The sequence below is a fragment of the Bos taurus genome, chromosome 6, assembly GCF_002263795.3.
Source record: "Bos taurus isolate L1 Dominette 01449 registration number 42190680 breed Hereford chromosome 6, ARS-UCD2.0, whole genome shotgun sequence".
Lineage (NCBI taxonomy): Eukaryota > Metazoa > Chordata > Mammalia > Artiodactyla > Bovidae > Bos > Bos taurus.
In genome coordinates, this window is record NC_037333.1 from 46,084,618 (window position 1) to 46,105,384 (window position 20,767).

The 20,767-nt window shown below is 34.9% G+C and overlaps 1 protein-coding gene across 4 annotated transcripts in view; it reads left to right on the top strand.

Annotated features, from left to right (window-relative positions):
- Positions 1–20,767, top strand: part of TBC1D19 (TBC1 domain family member 19) — a 156,256-nt gene that overhangs the window by 61,956 nt on the left and 73,533 nt on the right. For all 4 annotated transcript variants that reach the window (NM_001076938.1, XM_024993412.2, XM_015471566.3 and 1 more), the window contains 3 exons: positions 6,780–6,852; positions 10,540–10,578; positions 12,370–12,482. In NM_001076938.1, coding sequence (NP_001070406.1) covers positions 6,780–6,852; positions 10,540–10,578; positions 12,370–12,482 — 225 coding nt within the window. The remainder of the gene's footprint in view (positions 1–6,779; positions 6,853–10,539; positions 10,579–12,369; positions 12,483–20,767) is intronic.

Below are 20,767 nucleotides of genomic sequence, written 5' to 3' on the forward strand. Positions count from 1 at the left end.
CTGGCAAGATTGTTCTTCACCTCTGGTCTGCATGTTCCTGGGGTAGGCACACCCTCTCCTTAAAAGTCTGAATCTCAGTCTTGAGGACGCGGGGGACCTTTCCTGAGTTATTCCTCCCTTTGTTCACTCTCCTTCAGCCTAGAAGCCATAGTTGCTTTCTGCACTTGTTAATTCTGTTTTTCCCTGTTCACACTTCTGATATGGTTTCTATTTCTTGACTGGACTCTAACTGATACAAGAAACCAGATGATTTTCTCCCTGGAACTTTGCAAAGAATGAGGAATTGGAGATACCACATGTGATAGAAGGCATTGAGGAGACATAGAGATTGTATAAAAGGGTTTAGATCCCCAGGCTTGTCCCATCCTTCATTTTCTGGTGACTCCTCCTCCCCAACAGGAGACCAGAGGTATATATAATCATTGCAGAAAGGCCATGAACTCAGAGACCTCAAATGTAGAGCTGAATAGGAATGAAGCATTGTATTGAAAACAGAAGAATTAAGTGAAGGTTGACCAAAAGAAAGAAAGTGAAAGCTGGCTGTCTATAAATAAATTTTTCAGACTAAAGCCCATCATACTCTGCCCAGGCCTCACAGACAGAGATTCCAGTCAATTGTTCATTGCCTCAATCCGAAATATGACTGACCAGCCTAGGCTCTCCAGATATTTGAAATTTTACAATTTGAAAAGCACAGCTCAAAACTAAAACAGACCCTGCAGAGAAAAATAAGGAAGAAGAAATAGCCAATTTAGGAAATGAGTAATTATTATGACCACCAATATAGTTACTTCAGGTTTGAATTTACGTCTACACTTGCAGGATACAATAGGCCAAAACCTGGTATAAGGCTCAATTAGATTTGTAGAGAGATACAGAACAGAAAACATGGCATGTCAATATATCATGTAGATCTTCATTGGAAGTCCTTACAGCTACCAGCTGCTACTTCCTAGCCCCTACAAGGAATGCTTGCACATGGAAGTAACAAGGTTATGTAGGTACAGCATAGGAAAATCTCACACGCAATGGGAACTGTTTCTTGTAATGCACATGAGCACAGTTTCCAAGTCCTCTCAAGAGGCACACCAGGTAGCTAAGGCCTGTGTTTTCCAATAGGTTCTTTAGTCCACTTACAGTCCTTCATTTCAGATGAAATGTAACAGTCAAGTGTCATTTTTTTTTTTTCCAGTAAATTATATTGCTGGTTATGTAACTGGCTTTCCTCTCCACAATTTTTTTTTCATAATCCAGTACATTTTCAGGGCAACAGTGCTGAGAGAAGGTAAATACAAAGTAATCTTCACGTGGACAAAGAGGTTAACCTTTTGTTAACTGTATCTTCCCAATAGAAGACTTAAAGGAAACATTAATATTCTCAGAGAGAAGATATTACTCATGAAACAGGAACAGAATTTCATTAGAATAACAAAACAAGACATTAGAAAGTGAAAAAGAGCTTTTAGGAATCAAAAATATGATGTGCAAAAAAAATGGGTAGAGAGTTAGGGAAATAAAAAATATGGTGTACAAAAAAAATCAGTAGAAAGCCCAGGAAATCTCTATCAGAAGACAGTGTAAAAGCAAAAAGCCAATGAGATGAAAAATAAATGGGAAAAGATTTGTTTAATTAGATGGTCAGTCCAGATGGGCTGACACCTGGCCAGTAGGAGTTCCAGAAAGAGAATACAGAAGCCAAGGAGTTAAAAAAATTCAAGAACTGAAAGACAGGAATCTTCATTATGAAAAGACCTACCCAGTACCCAGTTCTATGAATGAAAGAAGACCCATAGCAAGGCACCTGAAAAGGAGAAGACTAAAAACTTTTTATGGAAGAACAGAGTATATATAATGTTTCAGGCATCAGAGTGGCATCTGACTTCTCAGCAGGAAGACTGGAAGCCAGAGGATTTTTAAGTAAAGCCTTTAAAAATCTAAATGAGTTCAAGCCTAGAATTCTGTATATAACCACCAGTCAATCAAATGTGAAGTTGAAGTATCTGTTTTCAGATGTACATGACCTAAAATATTCTAATTCATGGAGCTATTGGTAGAAATGCTCTAAAACAAGATCATAAACAAAAAGAGTGAAATAGAGGATCTAGGAAATGGGATTTCCAACCTAAGAGTAGAATAAGTTCCAGAATGCCAGTGAAGAGAATTTCCAGGCCTGTCTGTGCAACAGGACCAGAGCAGAGCAATCCATATTGGAGCAGGAGGTTGTAGGGTTCCATGATGAGAACTTGCAAGAAAAACCCCAAAAATATAGATGACCTGATGACGTGCTAACCACATGCAGAAGGGAGGAGGGAGAGGTAAGTAGAGAAAATGCATAAGTGAAAAAGTGGTTTAATTATGAACTGTATGGAAAAAAGTACAAGAAAGGAAACATTTATAACATACTACATTCCTCAGCAGTGAGTAATATTTAAATAATAATAACAACAAACTCTTAATATAGATGTAATGAAGCATTGATATATACATATATTGGAATGATAGAGGGAGGAAAAGAGAATGTACTGAGCTAAAAATCCACATTTATCACTAACAGATTTAATAGTTATTTGAAACTGCTAAATTTAGAATAGCAGAATGTACCTGTTACTTGAAATATGGATGTGTGTTTGTTTGCTTTTTGGCCATGCTGCATGGTTTATTGGGATCTTAGTTGCCCAGCCAGGGATTGAACCCAGGCCCTTGACAGTGAGAGGGTGGATTCCTAACCCTTGGACCACCAGAGGATTTCCAAAATATGGATATGAATACCAGGGAAAATGCTGAAAGTGGTTGTTCCTGCGTAGTGGAATAATTGTGATTGTGTGTATTTGTGTGTTGAAGAGGAGTGCATAAATAGGGAACTAATGTTTTGTTATGGTTGTTGTTAAGTCTTTTAGCTGATTTGACTTATGTTTAATGTATGTAAAGATAGCATAGCATGGTGGTTAGATAATTAGATTCTGAAGCCAACTAACCTGGTTTAACCTCTTGCTGTACCACTCACTGATTGTGTGACCTTGGGCAGGTTTTCTTAACCTTGAGCTTTAGTTTTCTTATTCAATATATGGATAATAGTATCTCATAAAAGTATTGATCAATATCTTAAGATATGTTATGGATTGACTTGTGGCCCCCCAAAAGTTATGTTGAATCCTGACCTCCAATACCTGTAAATGTGACCTCATTTAAAATAGGATCCTTGCAGGTGCAATGAAATTAAGATGATGTCTTACTGGAGTAGGGTGAGATCAAAATCCAATATGACTGGTGTCCTTAAAAGAAGAGGAGAAGAGAGACTCACAAGGAGAATGTAGTATGACAGAAAGAGATTGGAGTGTTGCATGTATAAGCCAGGGAACACCAGCAATTGTCAGCAACACCAGAAGCTAAGAGAAAGACATGGAACAGATTCTCTCCTGGACCCTTCAGGGAAAGCATGATCTTGTTAACATTTTGAACTAATAGCTTCCAGAACTGTGAGAAACTGGGAGTTTCTGTTGTTCAAAGTGAAAGTGAAGCTGCTCAGTCGTGTCCAACTCTTTGTGACCCCATGGACTGTAGCCTGCCAGGCTCCTCTGTCCATGGGATTTTCCAGGCAAGAATACTGGAATGGGTTGCCATTTCCTTTTCCAGGGGATCTACCTGACCCAGGAATCTAACCTGGGTCTCCTGCATTGCAGGCAGACGCTTACTGTCTGAGCCACCAGGGAAGCACCTTTCTGTTTTTTAAAGCTAGCCAAGGCAATGGCACCCCACTCCAGTACTCTTGCCTGGAAAATCCCATGGACGGAGGAGCCTGGTGGGCTGCAGTCCATGGGGTCGCGAAGAGTTGGACATGACTGAGCAACTTCACTTTCACTTTTCACTTTCATGCATTGGAGAAGGAAATGGCAACCCATTCCAGTGTTCTTGCCTGGAGGATCCCAGGGATGGGGGAGCCTGGTGGGCTACCGACTATGGGGTCGCACAGAGTCGCACACGACTGAAGCGACTTAGCAGCAGCAGGAGCAATTAGTGGTACTTTTAAAAATGGCAGCCTTAAGAAATTAATATATAAATATAAAGCATATAAGCGGTCCTTGAAACATAGTAAGCAGTAAATGTTAAGCATTAGTACTATAACTGTCATAAAAAAACTATTTTTAAGACATTATTTTAAAAGATGTTAGAAGTCCTCTTAGGAGAGGTTTATACAAAGTGATATGGCTGTATACAAGAGGAAGTGGCAGATTCTTATGAAGTGTAGAAGGTCTTCTCAGAGGTACTGACATTTGAAATAGTTTGAAGGCGTTTGCTAGGTAAAGAAGCAGGGAATGATGATTTATGAAGAGGTTTCAGTTCAGTTCATTCGCTCAGTCGTGTCTGACTCTTTGCAACGCCATGAATCGCAGCATGCCAGGCCTCCCTGTCCATCACCAACTCCCGGAGTTCACCCAGACTCACATCCACCGAGTCGGTGATGCCATCCAGCTATCTCATCCTCTGTCGTCCCCTTCTCCTCCTGCCCCCAATCCCTCCCAGCATCAGAGTCTTTTCCAATGAGTCAACTCTTCGCATGAGGTGGCCAAAGTACTGGAGTTTCAGCTTTAGCATCATTCCTTCCCAAGAAATCCCAGGGCTGATCTCCTTTAGAATGGACTAGTTGGATCTCCTTGCAGTCCAAGGGACTCTCAAGAGTCTTCTCCAACACCACAGTTCAAAAGCATCAATTCTTCGGTGCTCAGCTTTACATGTTGTAAGTGGGGCTAATTATGCCTTCTGTCTGTCTGAGGGGACCTGGAGCTGGTGTAGATAAATTCTTAGCTATTGGAGAATCAGAATCCTATGACTGATTTTCAAAAAACTGTGACCATACTTAATGTCTTCAGGCATTAAGGATAGTTGTCCCCATTTCCTGAATCATGTGGCTGGTGATAATGGTTCTACCTCCAGAGTGCAGGGTTTATCTGTAACCCTGGTCTGTCTGTGTGAGTACTGAACTTGGTGAGACTCAGTGAGTCTTATATGATCCTATAATAGATGGCCCTCAAATCTAGCTCACAGTGTTATGCAGACTCATGCATATTAAAAAGGATTTTTTTGAGGTATAGTTGATGTACAATATTACATAAGTTTCAGGTGTACAATGTATTGATTCACAGTTTTTAAAGGTGATATACTTCATTTATAGTTATAAAATATTGACTATATTCCCTGTGTTGTACAATATATTCTTGTAGCTTATTTACTTTATATGTAGTAGTTTATATCTCTTAATCCTGTACCTCTATTTTGCCAAAAGGGAATTTCTTGAAACCAAAATGTATTAACTCTAAAGAGAAGTTGCACACTAATTCCTGTTCAGTCAGGTACAGGCAGCAGGTTGGAACTAGAGCTCAGTAGAGTGGTTCACTATTTATTAACTCCCCTTTGTTACATGTCACTAAGCACTGTGCTAAGTACTGGAGGTGGAAATGTGTGTAAGAGATAGGACTGTCTTCCAAGAGCTTCAGGCTAGTGAGGAAATGGACAGTAAAAAGATAATTTCAATACGATGTAATTGTATGCTTTGATAGAGCTTGCAGAAAAGGTAATACATGTTCATAAAGAAGAAAATCTGAGATTAGGGCCCAGGGCTTCCCCGGTGGCTCAGACAGTAAAGAATCTGCCTGCAATGCAGGAGACCCAGGTTTAATCCCTGGGTCAGGAAGATCCCCTGGAGAAGGGAATGGTTACCCACTCCAGTATTCTTGCCTGGAGAATTCCATGGACAGAAGAGCCTGGCAGGCTATTGTCCATAGGGTCACAGAGTCAGACACGACTGAGTGACTAACACTTACACTACTGATATAGAATAAAAAATAGTCCAAAGCAGTAAATTTTTATCTCTTTAGTTATCAAAAATTGGTAACATAAGTTGCAGAGCTTTTTTAAGATATAGATAAAAATCAAGTTTTTAGTTAAAAGATTGAAATATAATGACACTTATTTAAAATCTATAAAAAAATAAAATATATGTTATGCTGAATAACTGTTTTATGAGGGACACAAATCACTAATTTAAATAATCATAGATAATTATGAAGGATTAAAACTAATTCCATTTTTAAAGAAGAAGGAAGTTTGGTTTTAGCAATTAGAATAATGACAAAAGACTGAGGCAAGTATTAATAGAAATATTTAATTACTTAGGGAATAAAAATAATGTGAATACTATGAGGTTCTTATGTATTTAAAAAAACAGACAAACAGGGTTACTTTCCTTAGGCATTAGTAGATAAGTAGAGGAAGTCTGGAGAATAAATCTAATTTATTCTTATTTTAGCAGAGCACTTGATAGTCTAATTTTACTTAAAAATTAATTTAAGTTGTTTTGGATATTTGCAGTGTTTATTTGATTAAGAGCTGAGTGAAATACAGTACCATACAAAGCACAGATACAGAATTATATTGGTAATTTTAGACAATGAATTTAGAAAATAAAATTTATAAGTTCTGCATGTGCTATTTGTATATGTATATTTAAGGAAAGATTTGAATGTTATTAGTTCTTTACTCAAAAGAATAATTAGTCTTTACTTTTACTGACTAGTTTGTTATCTGAAAAGGGAAAATTTTGGAGTAAAGCATTACTATTTAAAGGTTCAATAATATCGTTTTCTTTTTTAGATATTTGAATGAAGCAAAGATTTATTTTACATTGTGATTTTCATTTAAGTTGATGTCTAGGTGAAGATTATCTTTTAAATAACGTGTAGAAAAGTCTGAGATGTATGGTAATTCTGTGTGTTATTTTTCAGAAAGAATTCTTTGTAGAACTTGGCTTAACTACAGGACAGCTGGGTATAGATGACTCTACACAAGTGCCTCCTGGTTAGTGTTTCTCCCATATGGCATATAATAAATGAAAATGAGAGTTAGATAAAACAAGGTTTATCTTGTCATTTCCAAATTAATCTAGTAACTTTTTAATATCTGTCAACTAACATGCTTTTTGCCTCTCCTTGGTTACTATTAATTATTGTATAGAATCTTGTATATTTATTAGCCTTCAACTAGATATTGTCTTTTTATTTGAGGGTCTTTAAAACAATTTTGAAAACCCCTAGGACATACACAAGTCATTTTGTTGGTAACATTTTTCATTGGCAGCACTCATGGCTCCCTTTATTTGCCGTCACCATCTTTATTATTTTTCATATCACCGAGTTAAATGAACACTGACATTCTATCTTGTATAAACAAACATAGGTTTTAAACTTGGTGTGTTTTCATCTAGAACATTTCCCCAACATCTCTTTTCTTGTGCCTAAATGCCAATATTTTCATAAAAGACTGGATTAATATTTAATCATAATAAACAGGAAGTAAAAATGACTTAAAATGTGGAAGGTCTATATTGTTGTACTAATTATCATAGACAGGAGCCATGGGGCTGCTCTTGTCTTTTCCTCTGCCACTGGCTACTTGTGTGACTTGGAAAAGTCACTTTGTATTTTGGGACTTGTTTCTTCCACTGTAAGATAGGGAAGTTGGCCACTTATTATTGTTGCTAATAATAATAATAATAATAATAATAATAAACAGTTATTGAGCATATACTATGTGTTATATGTGTTTTATATATAAAACAACTCTAGATGTAGCTATGTTTTTTTATCATTTTAAAACCTTTTTTACTGTATAATGCATATAGGAAAGTACATGTGTCCTAAGAGAATGGCTCAATAAATTTTTATAATTGGACACTCTTATTAAATGACCACCCAGATCAATAAAATGAAGTCCTTTCCTACCCCCTTTCAATCTTGATCCCCTGTGTCAAAGATAACCACTGTTTTTACTATTCAAATCTCATCTCTTGCCTCCTCATTCTGTCCTTCCCCCTTCTGCCACCTCCATCCCCACTTCCACATACACACATGTTCTCTGTCTCTAATCATATTTGAAAAACTGCTGCAAATTTTTCAAGTGTCTAGATTGACGACTCTGCCTCCTCTAAATCTCCTACGTCATCATCATCATCACCATCCTTGTGTGTTTATAGGATTTCAGCATATCTTCAAGTTCCTTTTTGGTAAGGGTTTCTCTATGCTCTTCTGTGTGGCCCTCAACATTGTCATCAGTTAGTTATGTCAGAGAAATCTCCCCTACCAAACTTTCCTTGAAACATTCAAAGTATTCTTGATTTCCGCATCAATATTGGGGAAGTCCCCAAGTCACTGATTGCTTCATTCCAGAATGGCCTCCAGCATGCATCAGGCTTTAGGGCATCTACAGCCTCTGCAGTGGGCAAACTTGCATCTGCAGTTGTGAAGCTCTTTCATAAATTGCTACTGAGGCGGCTGCTGCTGCTGCTACTGCAGGCAGGGTTAGCATCAAGGGCAGCGGGGAACCTTTTTCAAGTGAGGTGGATGTAAGTCACCTGGATGGACTGCTGCAGCGGTTACAGAGAGTTAGGAAACAGGAGCAGCCTTGCACATTCTCGTTGGTGAAGCAGAGAGATTGGGGTTGACCAGGAGCATTCTCAGCTAAGAGGAGGACCTTGAAATGGCAGCCCCTTCTCTTCATCCCTTTACTATCAGGAATGAAGCACTGGTGGAACCTCTCCAAGAACAAAATGGCCTTCACCCAAACCTTCTCGTATTGCCAGAACATGGGCTGGCAATTTTTGTTTTTGTTCTTGTGGGCCTGGGGATTGCTTGCTCAGTAGATGAAGCCTGGCTTGATCACATGACCTGCTGCATTACCACACAGCACCAGAATAAGGTGATTTTTCCAGGTCGTGAACCCTGGGACTTGCTTTACATTCTTAGGGAAATAGGTGTTATTGGGCATCTCCTTCCAGACCATGCCCACTTCATTACAATTGAAGATCTGCTCTGGAAGATAGCCTATCTCTTCTGTAAGTTTTTTGAGCTCTTCTGGGAACGCTGAAGCTGTCTCTGCATTAGCCAATGCTGATTCTCCCATGATCTCTAAGTTCTTGTGGTTGCAGCACTTCACAAAGCTAGCCAGCCATCCCTTGTGAGCTTCAGACTCCATTCTCCTCAGCCCCTCATAGTGGTGCTCACAGAGGCTAAGTGCTTTTTCACACCTCATCTTGCTGTCAACAGGAATATGCTTCTGTGACATGTCCTCCAGCCACACACTTAATACCTTTGTAAGCATTTTACCATGAACCAGAGACCATTTTTGCAATTGTAGGGGCAGCACTAATACTTCAGCTTCTTTCTGCTTTATTTTGCAAATGCTTGGTTCATTTTTACTGACTTCATAGCTTTCCTTGGCAAGCAGCATGAATCCATGACATGGTGGGAGACTACAGCAGGGTATGCCAACGTCAGTTCATTCACATGAATTCAAGTTTTGCTTTTTAGAACTTAGCACACAGCAAATTCAAGATTTGTTTTTTGGAATTTTCTAGAATTTTTAAAAAATATTTCAGTCTGAGGTTGGTTGAATCCACAGATGTGGAACCTACAGATTTGGAGGGCTGACTGTATTACAGTAGTGCTGCTGTGAGTATTCTTGTGTAAGTCTCCTGGTACATATAGGCAGACGTTAGGATTCATAGTGAGAGTAATGCTGCTAACTGTTGTAGGGTGTGCATACATTCAGTGTTCGTAGGTGTCGCCAAATGGTTTTCCAAGGTGGTTGGACTGATTTACACTCCTACCACCTTTGTATGAGAAGCTTATTTGCTCCATTTCCTTTGCATTTAGCCATTGTGGTGGTTGTGTATTTCATAATGGTTTTAATTTCATTTCTCTGATAACTAACATGGTTGAGCATTTTCTCATACGTTTATCGGTCCTTTGGATTACCTCTTTTGTAAAGAACCTGTTCACATCTTCTGCATATTTGCATTGGATAGTTGTCTTTTTTAAGTTGACTTACTGGGAGTGCTTTCTGTGTTCTAAGTACAAGACCTTCGCTGGATAGATACATATTGCAAATATATTCTCCCACTCTGTGACTCACCTTTTCACTCTCAGTGATGTCTTTGATGAACAGAAGTTTCTTGGGTTGAATATGACCAAGTTTAGGAGTTTTGTTTTGTTTTTTTTTTTCTATTATGATTGGTACTTTAAAAGCAAAAATTTTTTTTCCCCATATAACCTTTTAAAATGGCATTTTTATAGTGGGATTACCCATATAGTATTAACGCTTTTATTAGGTATGGTTTCATGCTAGTTTAGAGTGGAAGTAGGGGTTTGCAAATGAAGCTGTCAATAAGTTTTGTTTTTAGGGGAAAAAAATTAAAGATGAATGGACAGAAACTTGTGTTATGAGAAGGTATTTTATACTATTTTAACAAAGGAAGTTAGTTTATCAATTTTTTTCTTCTGATTAAATATACTTAATTTTCTTTTAATTTCTATAAACTTCAAACAACTTAGAAAAAAGACTTTTCTACGTATATTCTTATAGTTTCCTGTAGAGCTATTCCAGCTTTGAAAATAATTAGAAGCATCAATACTAGAAAAATATACATAATATTATTCTAAATGTGGCTGATTATATTTGTGTCTAAAAATGTTATTTTATCATTTTTAGAGCTTTTTGAAAATGAGCATGTACGTATTGGGCAAAAAGGTAAGCTTTTTAAACATTTTAATTGGAAGATAATTGCTTTACAATGTGTTGGTTTCTGCTGTGAAATAACATGAATCAGCTATTTAGTATACATCTCCTCTTGAGAAAAAGATAAGCTTTTGATTAAACTTATTTTAACTTCTGAAAATGAGACAGTTTTAAGTAAATGTCTGCATCATATGCCCTCATCTGAAATTTAATCCCTGAAAAGCTAAAGACCTAAAAAGGAATCATAATTAACAATGTAGATAAAACAATAGGAATCTTTATAAAGAGGGGAAATGCATCACTTTGGCTTTATCAATAAACAACAGATAAAGAAGTACACAGATGATTCACTAAAAAACAAAAGATAAATGCAGCTACACATTTCTCAAGGGTATTAGCTTAATCCATTCAACAGTAGAATTTCATTTTAAAATCAGAGTCAGGTTCTCTCTTTGATATGCCCACACCCTTCTCATTAACGTTAATAGGAATATGCTCCTGCATCAGGAGAAAGTGATGACTGCCACGCTTCCTGGTGACTGTTCACAGTGGCAGGACTTAATAACTGAGCAGCTGTCAGCATTCTGGAGAATAAATTTTCCCCATCTTTTGAAGATTCTTTTCCTTGTTTATATAAATCCAGTTCAGTCTTTGAAATATGAAGTGCAGATAAGTCTTTGTGTCAGAATGAACCTTCTGATAGTTATATTATCATGGTCTAAACTCCTTAGTTCAATTTTCAGAATCTAGAGGACTGTATTTATATGATTTGATATTTTCATTAAATATAATTGCAAGTTAAAGGATATGTTTCATCTTTTTATTTCAAAGGGTCCCTTTGTTTCTTTTGGTCTTCTCATTTTCATTTAGTGTAAGGTTTTTTCCTTTTTCTTTTAAGAATATAAGAAAACAGTACTGTTAGACAAGTATTAGCAGATGTCTAGTGTTTCTTCTTTTGTTTTTACTTTTTTATATTTTGGTTTTATTTGTTTTGGAAGGGGACTTAATTTCTAGATTTAATAGTTAATATTTTCTTTAAAATAAAAATTAAAACAAAAAGATAATATATTAATTTTGAGAACTTGACCACTTCTGAATAATTTGGAGCCTTAAAATGTTATTGGATCCTTTGTGTTTTCAGTTCTTAAAAAATTCCTCTTTTCTGTTCATTGTCCTGGAGAAGGAAATGGCAACCCACTCTGGTACTCTTGCCTGGAAAATCCCATAGATGGAGAAGCCTGGTAGGCTACAGTCAATGGGGTTGCAAAGAGTCGGACATGACTGAGCATCTTCACTTCTTCACTTCTTCTGTTGATTTTGGCAGATAGTTAAAAGATCATCTAATAGAATGGATATCTACATTTGTAGAATTCTTAGTCGTAATACTTCAGATAGCATACTACTTCCAAATACCAGAACATTCATGACTTAGTAGAATATGCTTAAGAAATTTATGGTTTCTGTAGGTATGATTTGATGTGATCTTCAAATCCAAAATTTATTATATATATGCATCATTAGTGGCAGATCCATGAAACTATAGTTAAAGCACAGGAATTCAAGGTACTTACATTAAAAAAACTTTCAGATAAGGTAGGAGGTGGAGGAGCCTAAGGCTTAAAATATACAGGACTGTAAATAAGACCACATCAAAAATCAGAGAGTAAAAGAAGATTGCCAAGATATGTTTTAATTATGTAAGATACAAAGATGAAATGTTAGCTTCCTAAAAAAAATTGTAAAGATTTCAAATGTATTTCTTATATTACACATTTTCTAATGAGATTAATATACTTTTAACAGTTTTAACACAACAAGATAGTGCTGCTGCTCAACAGTATATCAGACAAGGAAGTCCCACAGCCCTGAGAGCTGAACTATGGGCTCTCATTTTGAATATCTCCAGTCACCCTGAGGTAAGAAAAAGAAGGATGAGCCAAATTTGATATTTATTCTTCAAAGACCCGTGTTTCAAAACAGAAATATGTTTTCTTAGTCTTATATGTATCCCCTTTTTAATTTTCAAATTCACTGTAGTTTAGAGTTCTAAGATAAGATTAATACATAATTTAATCACTATGTATTTAATATATATGTTTTTATTATTAATAATTAATTGGATAGTGTGAACCTATACCCAAACAATAAGTGTAGGGTTGGCCAGAAAGTTCATTAAGGTTTTTCTGTAAAGATCTTGTAGAAAAATCCAGTGAGCTTTTTGGCCAATTCCATACAATTGTAATAAGTGGAGTCTACCAGTGTAGGTCAGTGAGGATGTGTGGTGGAACTGGGGATTAGAACAGGGTGAAATAAAGACAGACTGCTCAGTGTATGTAAATGAGTACTTTGTCCCTACAGTTACTTTGAAAATATGCACCATTTTTATAGTTCTAAAAATTGACATTTTATGTGGGAATGTTATTTTTCTAAGTATAAGAACATTTTATTTTAGGAAATAAAATGAAAATGAAGAGAAATCACCAACAGACAGGTAATAGATTCAATAAAGAAAAAATATGTAACACATTCTTTTTGAAATATTTTAGAGAAATTTTTTTTTGCTTAAGCCCATTGATCTACAAATCATTGATTTAAATATTTTAATAAATAGCAAACTAATAGTTACAGCAAACTAATAGTTCACTAGACAGTGGTTAAAAACATGGGTTTTCTTTGAAATCATATGACCTAGTTTCAACTCCTAGCTCCCCCAACTTATTTGAAATAAGTTGCTGAGTGAGAAAAATTTCTTCAAGCCTCAAGTTACCTATGCTTAAATATGGGTAATAATTTTTATATCATAGAGTGGTTATGAGAATTAAATAAAATGTAAGTCTTTTATTAACCCAGTACCTGATGTAACAGGCCACCACTGATGGTAGCAGTAATAATTATATATTGCATATAACTGTAAATTAATCATAATTTATAATATGTAATAATTTAGGCACATATATTATAACTATACATATCTAATTATACACATATATTAAAATTACATATAAGTGATAATTATTAATAAATTAGTTATATGATATTACTCATGCATTAATCATAATTTATAATAATGCTGTTTTTAAGAAAATCAAGCACTAACATAAGTATTATAAAAGCTATACCTCTGGCCTTTGCAAATTATGTATGTATGCTTATGTGTGTGTATGTGCATGCATATATATGTGTTTTAAATCTCCCTCTGTAAACAGCACTATCAAAAATCACTTGCTTCCTTTTTGAAAGAATAAGCTTTGTGCTTTATTTTAGAGCAATTTTAAACCAAATGATACTGCTGATCTTTTGAGGTGACACTTTAAAAGTAACAGTTGACAAAACACTTTAGAGTGTACTTTGGGCCTTTTTTTAGTGCATCAGCTCTTGTAAAAGAGGTAGTAATTCTTGTTCTGATCTGACTGTATAGATCAGAGTTAGATCACCTACCAACTTCATCGACCAGCAGCTAAGTTAACAAGTCCTGTCTCTGCAGAGGAACTACTTCCATTTCAAAAATAGATTTAGAATTTTTCCAGAAATATCACTGTAGAATAAAAGTAGTAATCCAAAATAATGATTGTTATAATGTTCAACAGCTGTTTTTACACTTGCATTCTGGAGTTAATAATGATCTTGATTTTCTGTACTCAAAATGACAGATCTGTAAATAGAAATTCATATCAGAAAGGCAATCTTGATTTTATTGAATAAAACACTTTCTATACCTTACACTTTTATATTCACTGTAAAAGTGTGACCTGCACACACTATAGCAACTCCAAAATAATTGTTTAGGTGGTATATTAGAGGAGGGAGAATACTTCTTACAAAGAATTCTTTATCAGAATGTTTTGTTCAATTACTTTTCAGTCACTTAAAATAAGGTACACATGCAAATGTATCATAGTTAAGGAGATACATAAACAGAATATTTCAAATTTCACACCCATAAACCTGTTTTAAAAATCTTACCTTCTTAGAAAGACTTGGTATTTAATGCTTTGAGTTCCTAGCAGTTAGTTTATTTAATACTTTTATTAGAACATTATTTAACTTTGATTTTTTTTCTCTTTTTAAGAAAATATGTGATAAGCTTAAAAGCGTTGTCTTTATATATTTTCTATAGATTTCTGGATCAAATATCCATATTTAGCAAACATGCATATTTAAATTTTTGCTTAATTTCAGTTTGCTAATTAAAAGAAGATAGAAAATTTTCTTTTACTTTGCTCTAAGTTCTTACTTACTGATAAAATAGTCAAGATGAGTATTAACATTTAAGATTTCCTTTAGTGATTTCACAACAAGGTTCTCCACAGCCTGACCTAAAGATCTCCAGCAATGCCTGATCATCCTAGATCTTTCTGGTCACACTTACCTAGTCTTCCCACTGTCTGTTTCTGTCCTTCACTCTCCTCAACCGCTGCTTTTCACAATCTTAGTAAAAGATATTACTTTCTCTTAACCAGAGAAAACATAAGTCATCAGAAAGAACTTATCCAAATTCTTTCCATGAAACCTGTGAACTTTCTACTTTTATATCTAAATCATGTGAAAGAAAATTCTATGCTGAATGCTCCTACTTTCTTAATCCCATAATCATTCAATCTACCTTATTCTGGTATACGTTCTACCAAATAACGATAACTGTCCTAGCTAAAGATGTCAAGAACAGTGGACGCATTTTAGTCTTTGCATTTTACTGCATTTGATACTATTATCTACTCTGTCCTTGAAATATTCTTGGTCTTTAATTTAGTTCATCCTTTTTTTTAGTTATTTCCCTCTTTTTTTGTTTTTTTTTCAAGTCTGCATTTGGGTTCCCGTACAAACCTTAAGTGATTGTGTTTTTCAGAATTCAGTTTTGATCTTCTTTTCATTCTGCACATTTTCCTTAGACTGATTCACCAATCATTTCTTTCTGTAATGGCTCCAACTCTGTTTTCAATCAATCATTGTCTTAACTCTAAAACTTTTATTTCCAGTTTCCTACAGAACTCTTAACACATGCTCCAAAAGTATATCAGACTCATGATGTCTAAAAGAAAAGGCATAATCTTCACCTCAGTGCATTTATGGTCATCCAAGAAATGTTGAATTGTCTCTCTACCATGCTGTTCTCTCCCTGAAAAAAAAAAAGTTTCAGACTTTTCTCTTGTTGGATACTCTGTTCTTCTCTCATGTGCAGCTTATTCCATCACCTTTCCTGAGAAAGCTTCCTCACCTCTCCTCTACCATGCCTTCTCCCGACTCCATCTCTGCTCCTGTTAGATACTTCCTTCTTTTCCCTCCTGCCATAACCAGGGCAGGAGCAAGGACTCAAGTCAAAGAAACATATATCATACTTCTTACTTTATTTGTCTGCCTCCCTTTCTAGATTGGGGCTTCCTTGGTGGCTCAGATGATAAAGAATCTTCCTGCAGTGTGGGAGACCCAAGTTCAATCCTTCGGTCAGGAAGATCCCCTGGAGAAGGAAATGGCAACCCACTCCAGTATTTTTGCCTGTCAGACACGACCAAGCAACTAACAAGTTCACATTCTTTCTAGATTGAGTACCTGGGGACAGGAATTGTTTTCTTCTTCACCATCTTAATGTCAGTATCTTGTACAATACCTAAAAATGATAGGCTCATCTAAATGCTTACTGAACAATTAAGTATAAAATTTTAGGACTCTTTGTGAGTTCTTTGATTTTTTAAGTATATATTTTCTTCTTCTCTTTAGTTAAATGGATAGTCTAAGTCTGAATAAAAGACCAAATAGATACATATACTAAAATTATTGTCTGATGCTAAAAATTTGGGCTACTTTGCTTTTCAAAGATTGCTTTTATAATCATAATTTATTGCTCTTAAATGTCTATTTGCCAGAGCTTATACAAAGTACTCTTTAAATATTCTATTATTGGTGATTGTTTTATTTTATAAATTGTTTTCTTATAATGTCTTTGTCTGCTTTTAGGGTAATGGAATGAATTAAAAGGTATTCCCTCTGCTTCTGTCCTATGAAGGAGATTGTAGAAGACTGGCAGAATCTCTCCCTTAAATGTTTGGTAGAATTCACCAGTGAACCACTCTGGGCTTTGTACTGTCTATTTTGGAAGGTTATTAATTATTAAATGAGTTACTTTAACAAATCTAGGCCTATACACATTGTTTCTTCTTGTATGAATTTCAGCAAATTTTCAGCAAAATCTTATTCAAGTAATTGATCCATTTCATCTAGGTTATCAAATCTGTGGGCAGGGAAGTATTCCTAGTATTCCTCCATTATCCTTTTAATGTTCAAAGGATCTTTCACTTCTGATTTGGGTAATTTGTGTCCTTTCTCTTTTTTTCTTAATTAGCCTAGCTAGAGGCTCATCATTGTTTCTTGATCTTTTCAATGAACCAACTTTTGGTTCCAATGATATTTCTCTATTGATTCCTGTTTTCAATTTTATTTATTTATGCTCTATTCTTATCATTTCTCTTCCTCTGCTTACTTTCAGTTTAATTTGCTCTTCTTTTCCTAATTTCCTAAGGTAGAAACTTAGTTTGTTTATTTTAGGTCTTTCTTGTTTTCTAATATATGCCTGCATTTAATTCTATACATTCCATCTAAGCATTGCTTTTACTGCATTCCCCAAATTTTGATGTTACCTTTTCATTTAGTTCAAAATACTTTGAAATTTTTCTTGAAATTTCTTCTTTGACCCATGTTTGTGTTGTTTAATCTCCGTGTATTTGGATATTTTCCAGTTATCTTTCCGTTATTGGTTTCTAGTTTAACTCCACGGTGGGTCGGAGAGCAGACACTGTAGGATTTCTATTCTTTTAAATTTGTTAAAGCCATGTTTTATGACCCAGAATGTGGTCCGTCTTGGTGAATGTGCCATGTGAGCTTGAGAATCATATGTGTTTTGCTGCTGTTGGATGAGGTAGCGTATAGGTGTCCATCATATCCAGTTTATTGGTGGTGGTGTTGAGTTCAACTTGGACCTTACTGATTTTCTGCCTACTGAATCTATTTCTGATAGAGAAATGTTGAAGTTTTATTTCAATTGGAAATGCATGATTTATTTTATAAATGATGCTGATAACCATCCTTCTGAAAGAAAACAATCAGACCTTTGGCTTACAAAATATTAAAATAAATTCCAGGTAGGTTATAAACATGTAAATTTAAAATATCAATTTTAGAAAAAATTAGGAAAATATTTACATAAATATGTGGTATAGGAGAGCCTTGCCTAAGGCAAGCAAGAAAACCTAAATCCATAAAGAATTTTGAAAAATTTGTCAGTGTATACCATAAACAAAAACAAAACATATTAATATGAAGAAAAGGTATTTGTAACCCAAATGACAAATGTTAATCCTCAGTATAGATAAAGAATCTGACAGATTAATGAAATAAATGTAATCTAACAGAAAAATATGTAAACCATGGAAGTGAAAGTTCAAATGGCCAATAAGCATATGAAAGAAAGTCAACTTTATTAGTATTTGAGAAAGTCTAAGTTAATACAACAGTAAGATAACCACTATTTTTACCCATGGAAAAGTGAAAATGGTGAAAGTCGCTCAGGAAAGGCATATGTGCATGAGGATATTTATTGTAGTATTTGTAGCAACAAACAACTAGAAACAACCTGAGTAGCCATCTATAGGGGAATGGTTAAATAAATCATAATGTATCTGTAGTGCAGTTTTAAAAATATTAAGGTTTATGTGTTGATAGTTATTTAAAAGACAGAGAGAGATGACCGTGATACATCACTAGAAACTGAAAAATAAGTATAGTATGATTCCATTTTATGTTAACAAACAACAGCTAAAACCCTTAAGTATGATTATATATTTATATAAGCATGGAGAAAAGTATGGAAGGATATAAATTACAAATAATGTTATTAATACAAATATAAATAACATTAGTTTCTTCAGTGTGGTGGGAGGGAAGAAAAAAAGAGTATTTTCTTTATCCAGCTCTAGATTGTTTCACTTATTTTAATGGTCATATATCAGTTTGCAATTTTAAACTTTTTACTTTTAAAAAGCAACATAACTCTAAACAGCTTTTCTGCTACGTTCACTAGGAAACATTAAAGTATAATATTATGCCCTTTGCTAGCTGTCAGGATTGGTGTTTGAGTTGGGTGCTGTTCCTACCTTTAAAAGTGTTCTTTTATTCTAGCTAAAGAGGTAGATTTAATAAATATAATAGAAGGTAAATAAAATAGTAAAATAATTTTTCTTTAGGTAAGAAATCAAAACATCATGAATGAGAACAAAATAAAGCTTTTTAATTAAAATTAAAATTTTAATTAAAATGACTAAAAATAGCCAGCAAATTCCCAGATTATCTTTATGTGATGAGCATTTGACTCAAACTAGAGAACTGTGTATCAAGCATTTTTTAAAACAAAGAAATTTTCTGCTCTGATTGCTGTGGCCAAAACTTCCAAAACTATGTTGAATAGTAATGGTGAAAGTGGGCACCCTTGTCTTGTTCCTGACTTTAGAGGAACTGCTTTCAGTTTTTCACCATTGAGGATAATGTTTGCTGTGGGTTTGTCATATATAGCTTTTATTATGTTGAGGTATGTTCCTTCTATTCCTGCTTTCTGGAGAGTTCTTATCATAAATGGATGTTGAATTTTGTCAAAGGCTTTCTCTGCATCTATTGAGATAATCATATGGTTTTTATTTTTCAATTTGTTAATGTGGTGTATTACATTGATTGATTTGTGGATATTGAAGAATCCTTGCATCCCTGGGATAAAGCCCACTTGGTCATGGTGTATGATCTTTTTAATGTGTTGTTGGATTCTGATTGCTAGAATTTTGTTAAGGATTTTTGCATCTATGTTCATCAGTGATATTGGCCTGTAGTTTTCTTTTTTTGTGGGATCTTTGTCAGGTTTTGGTATTAGGGTGATGGTGGCCTCATAGAATGAGTTTGGAAGTTTACCTTCCTCTGCAATTTTCTGGAAGAGTTTGAGCAGGATAGGTGTTAGCTCTTCTCTAAATTTTTGGTAGAATTCAGCTGTGAAGCCATCTGGACCGGGGCTTTTGTTTGCTGGAAGATTTTTGATTACAGTTTCAATTTCCGTGCTTGTGATGGGTCTGTTAAGATTTTCTATTTCTTCCTGGTCCAGTTTTGGAAAGTTGTACTTTTCTAAGAATTTGTCCATTTCTTCCACGTTGTCCATTTTATTGGCATATAAATGTTGATAGTAGTCTCTTATGATCCTTTGTATTTCTGTGTTGTCTGTTGTGATCTCTCCATTTTCATTTCTAATTTTATTGATTTGATTTTTCTCCCTTTGTTTCTTGATGAGTCTGGCTAATGGTTTGTCAATTTTATTTATCCTTTCAAAGAACCAGCTTTTGGCTTTGTTGATTTTTGCTATGGTCTCTTTTGTTTCTTTTGCATTAATTTCTGCCCTAATTTTTAAGATTTCTTTCCTTCTACTAACCCTGGGGTTCTTCATTTCTTCCTTTTCTAGTTGCTTTAGGTGTAGGGTTAGGTTATTTATTTGACTTTTTTCTTGTTTCTTGAGGTATGCCTGTATTGCTATGAACTTTCCCCTTAGGACTGCTTTTAAAGTGTCCCACAGTTTTTGGGTTGTTGTGTTTTCATTTTCATTCGTTTCTATGCAAATTTTGATTTCTTTTTTGATTTCTTCTGGGATTTGTTGGTTATTCAGCAGCGTGTTGTTCAGCCTCCATATGTTGGAATTTTGGCCACAGCAATCAGAGCAGAAAAAGAAATAAAAGGAATCCAATAAAGGAATAAAATTGGAAAAGAAGAAGTAAAACTCTCACTGTTTGCAGATGACATGATCCTCTACATAGAAAACCCTAAAGACTCCACCAGAAAATTACTAGAACTAATCAATGATTATAGTAAAGTTGCAGGATATAAAATCAACACACAGAAATCCCTTGCATTCCTATACACTAATAATGAGAAAACTGAAAGAGAAATTAAGGAAACAATTCCATTCACCATTGCAACGAAAAGAATAAAATACTTAGGAATATATCTACCTAAAGAAACTAAAGACCTATATATAGAAAACTATAAAACACTGGTGAAAGAAATCAAAGAGGACACTAATAGATGGAGAAATATACCATGTTCATGGATTGGAAGAATCAATATAGCGAAAATGAGTATACTACCCAAAGCAATTTATAGATTCAATGTAATCCCTATCAAG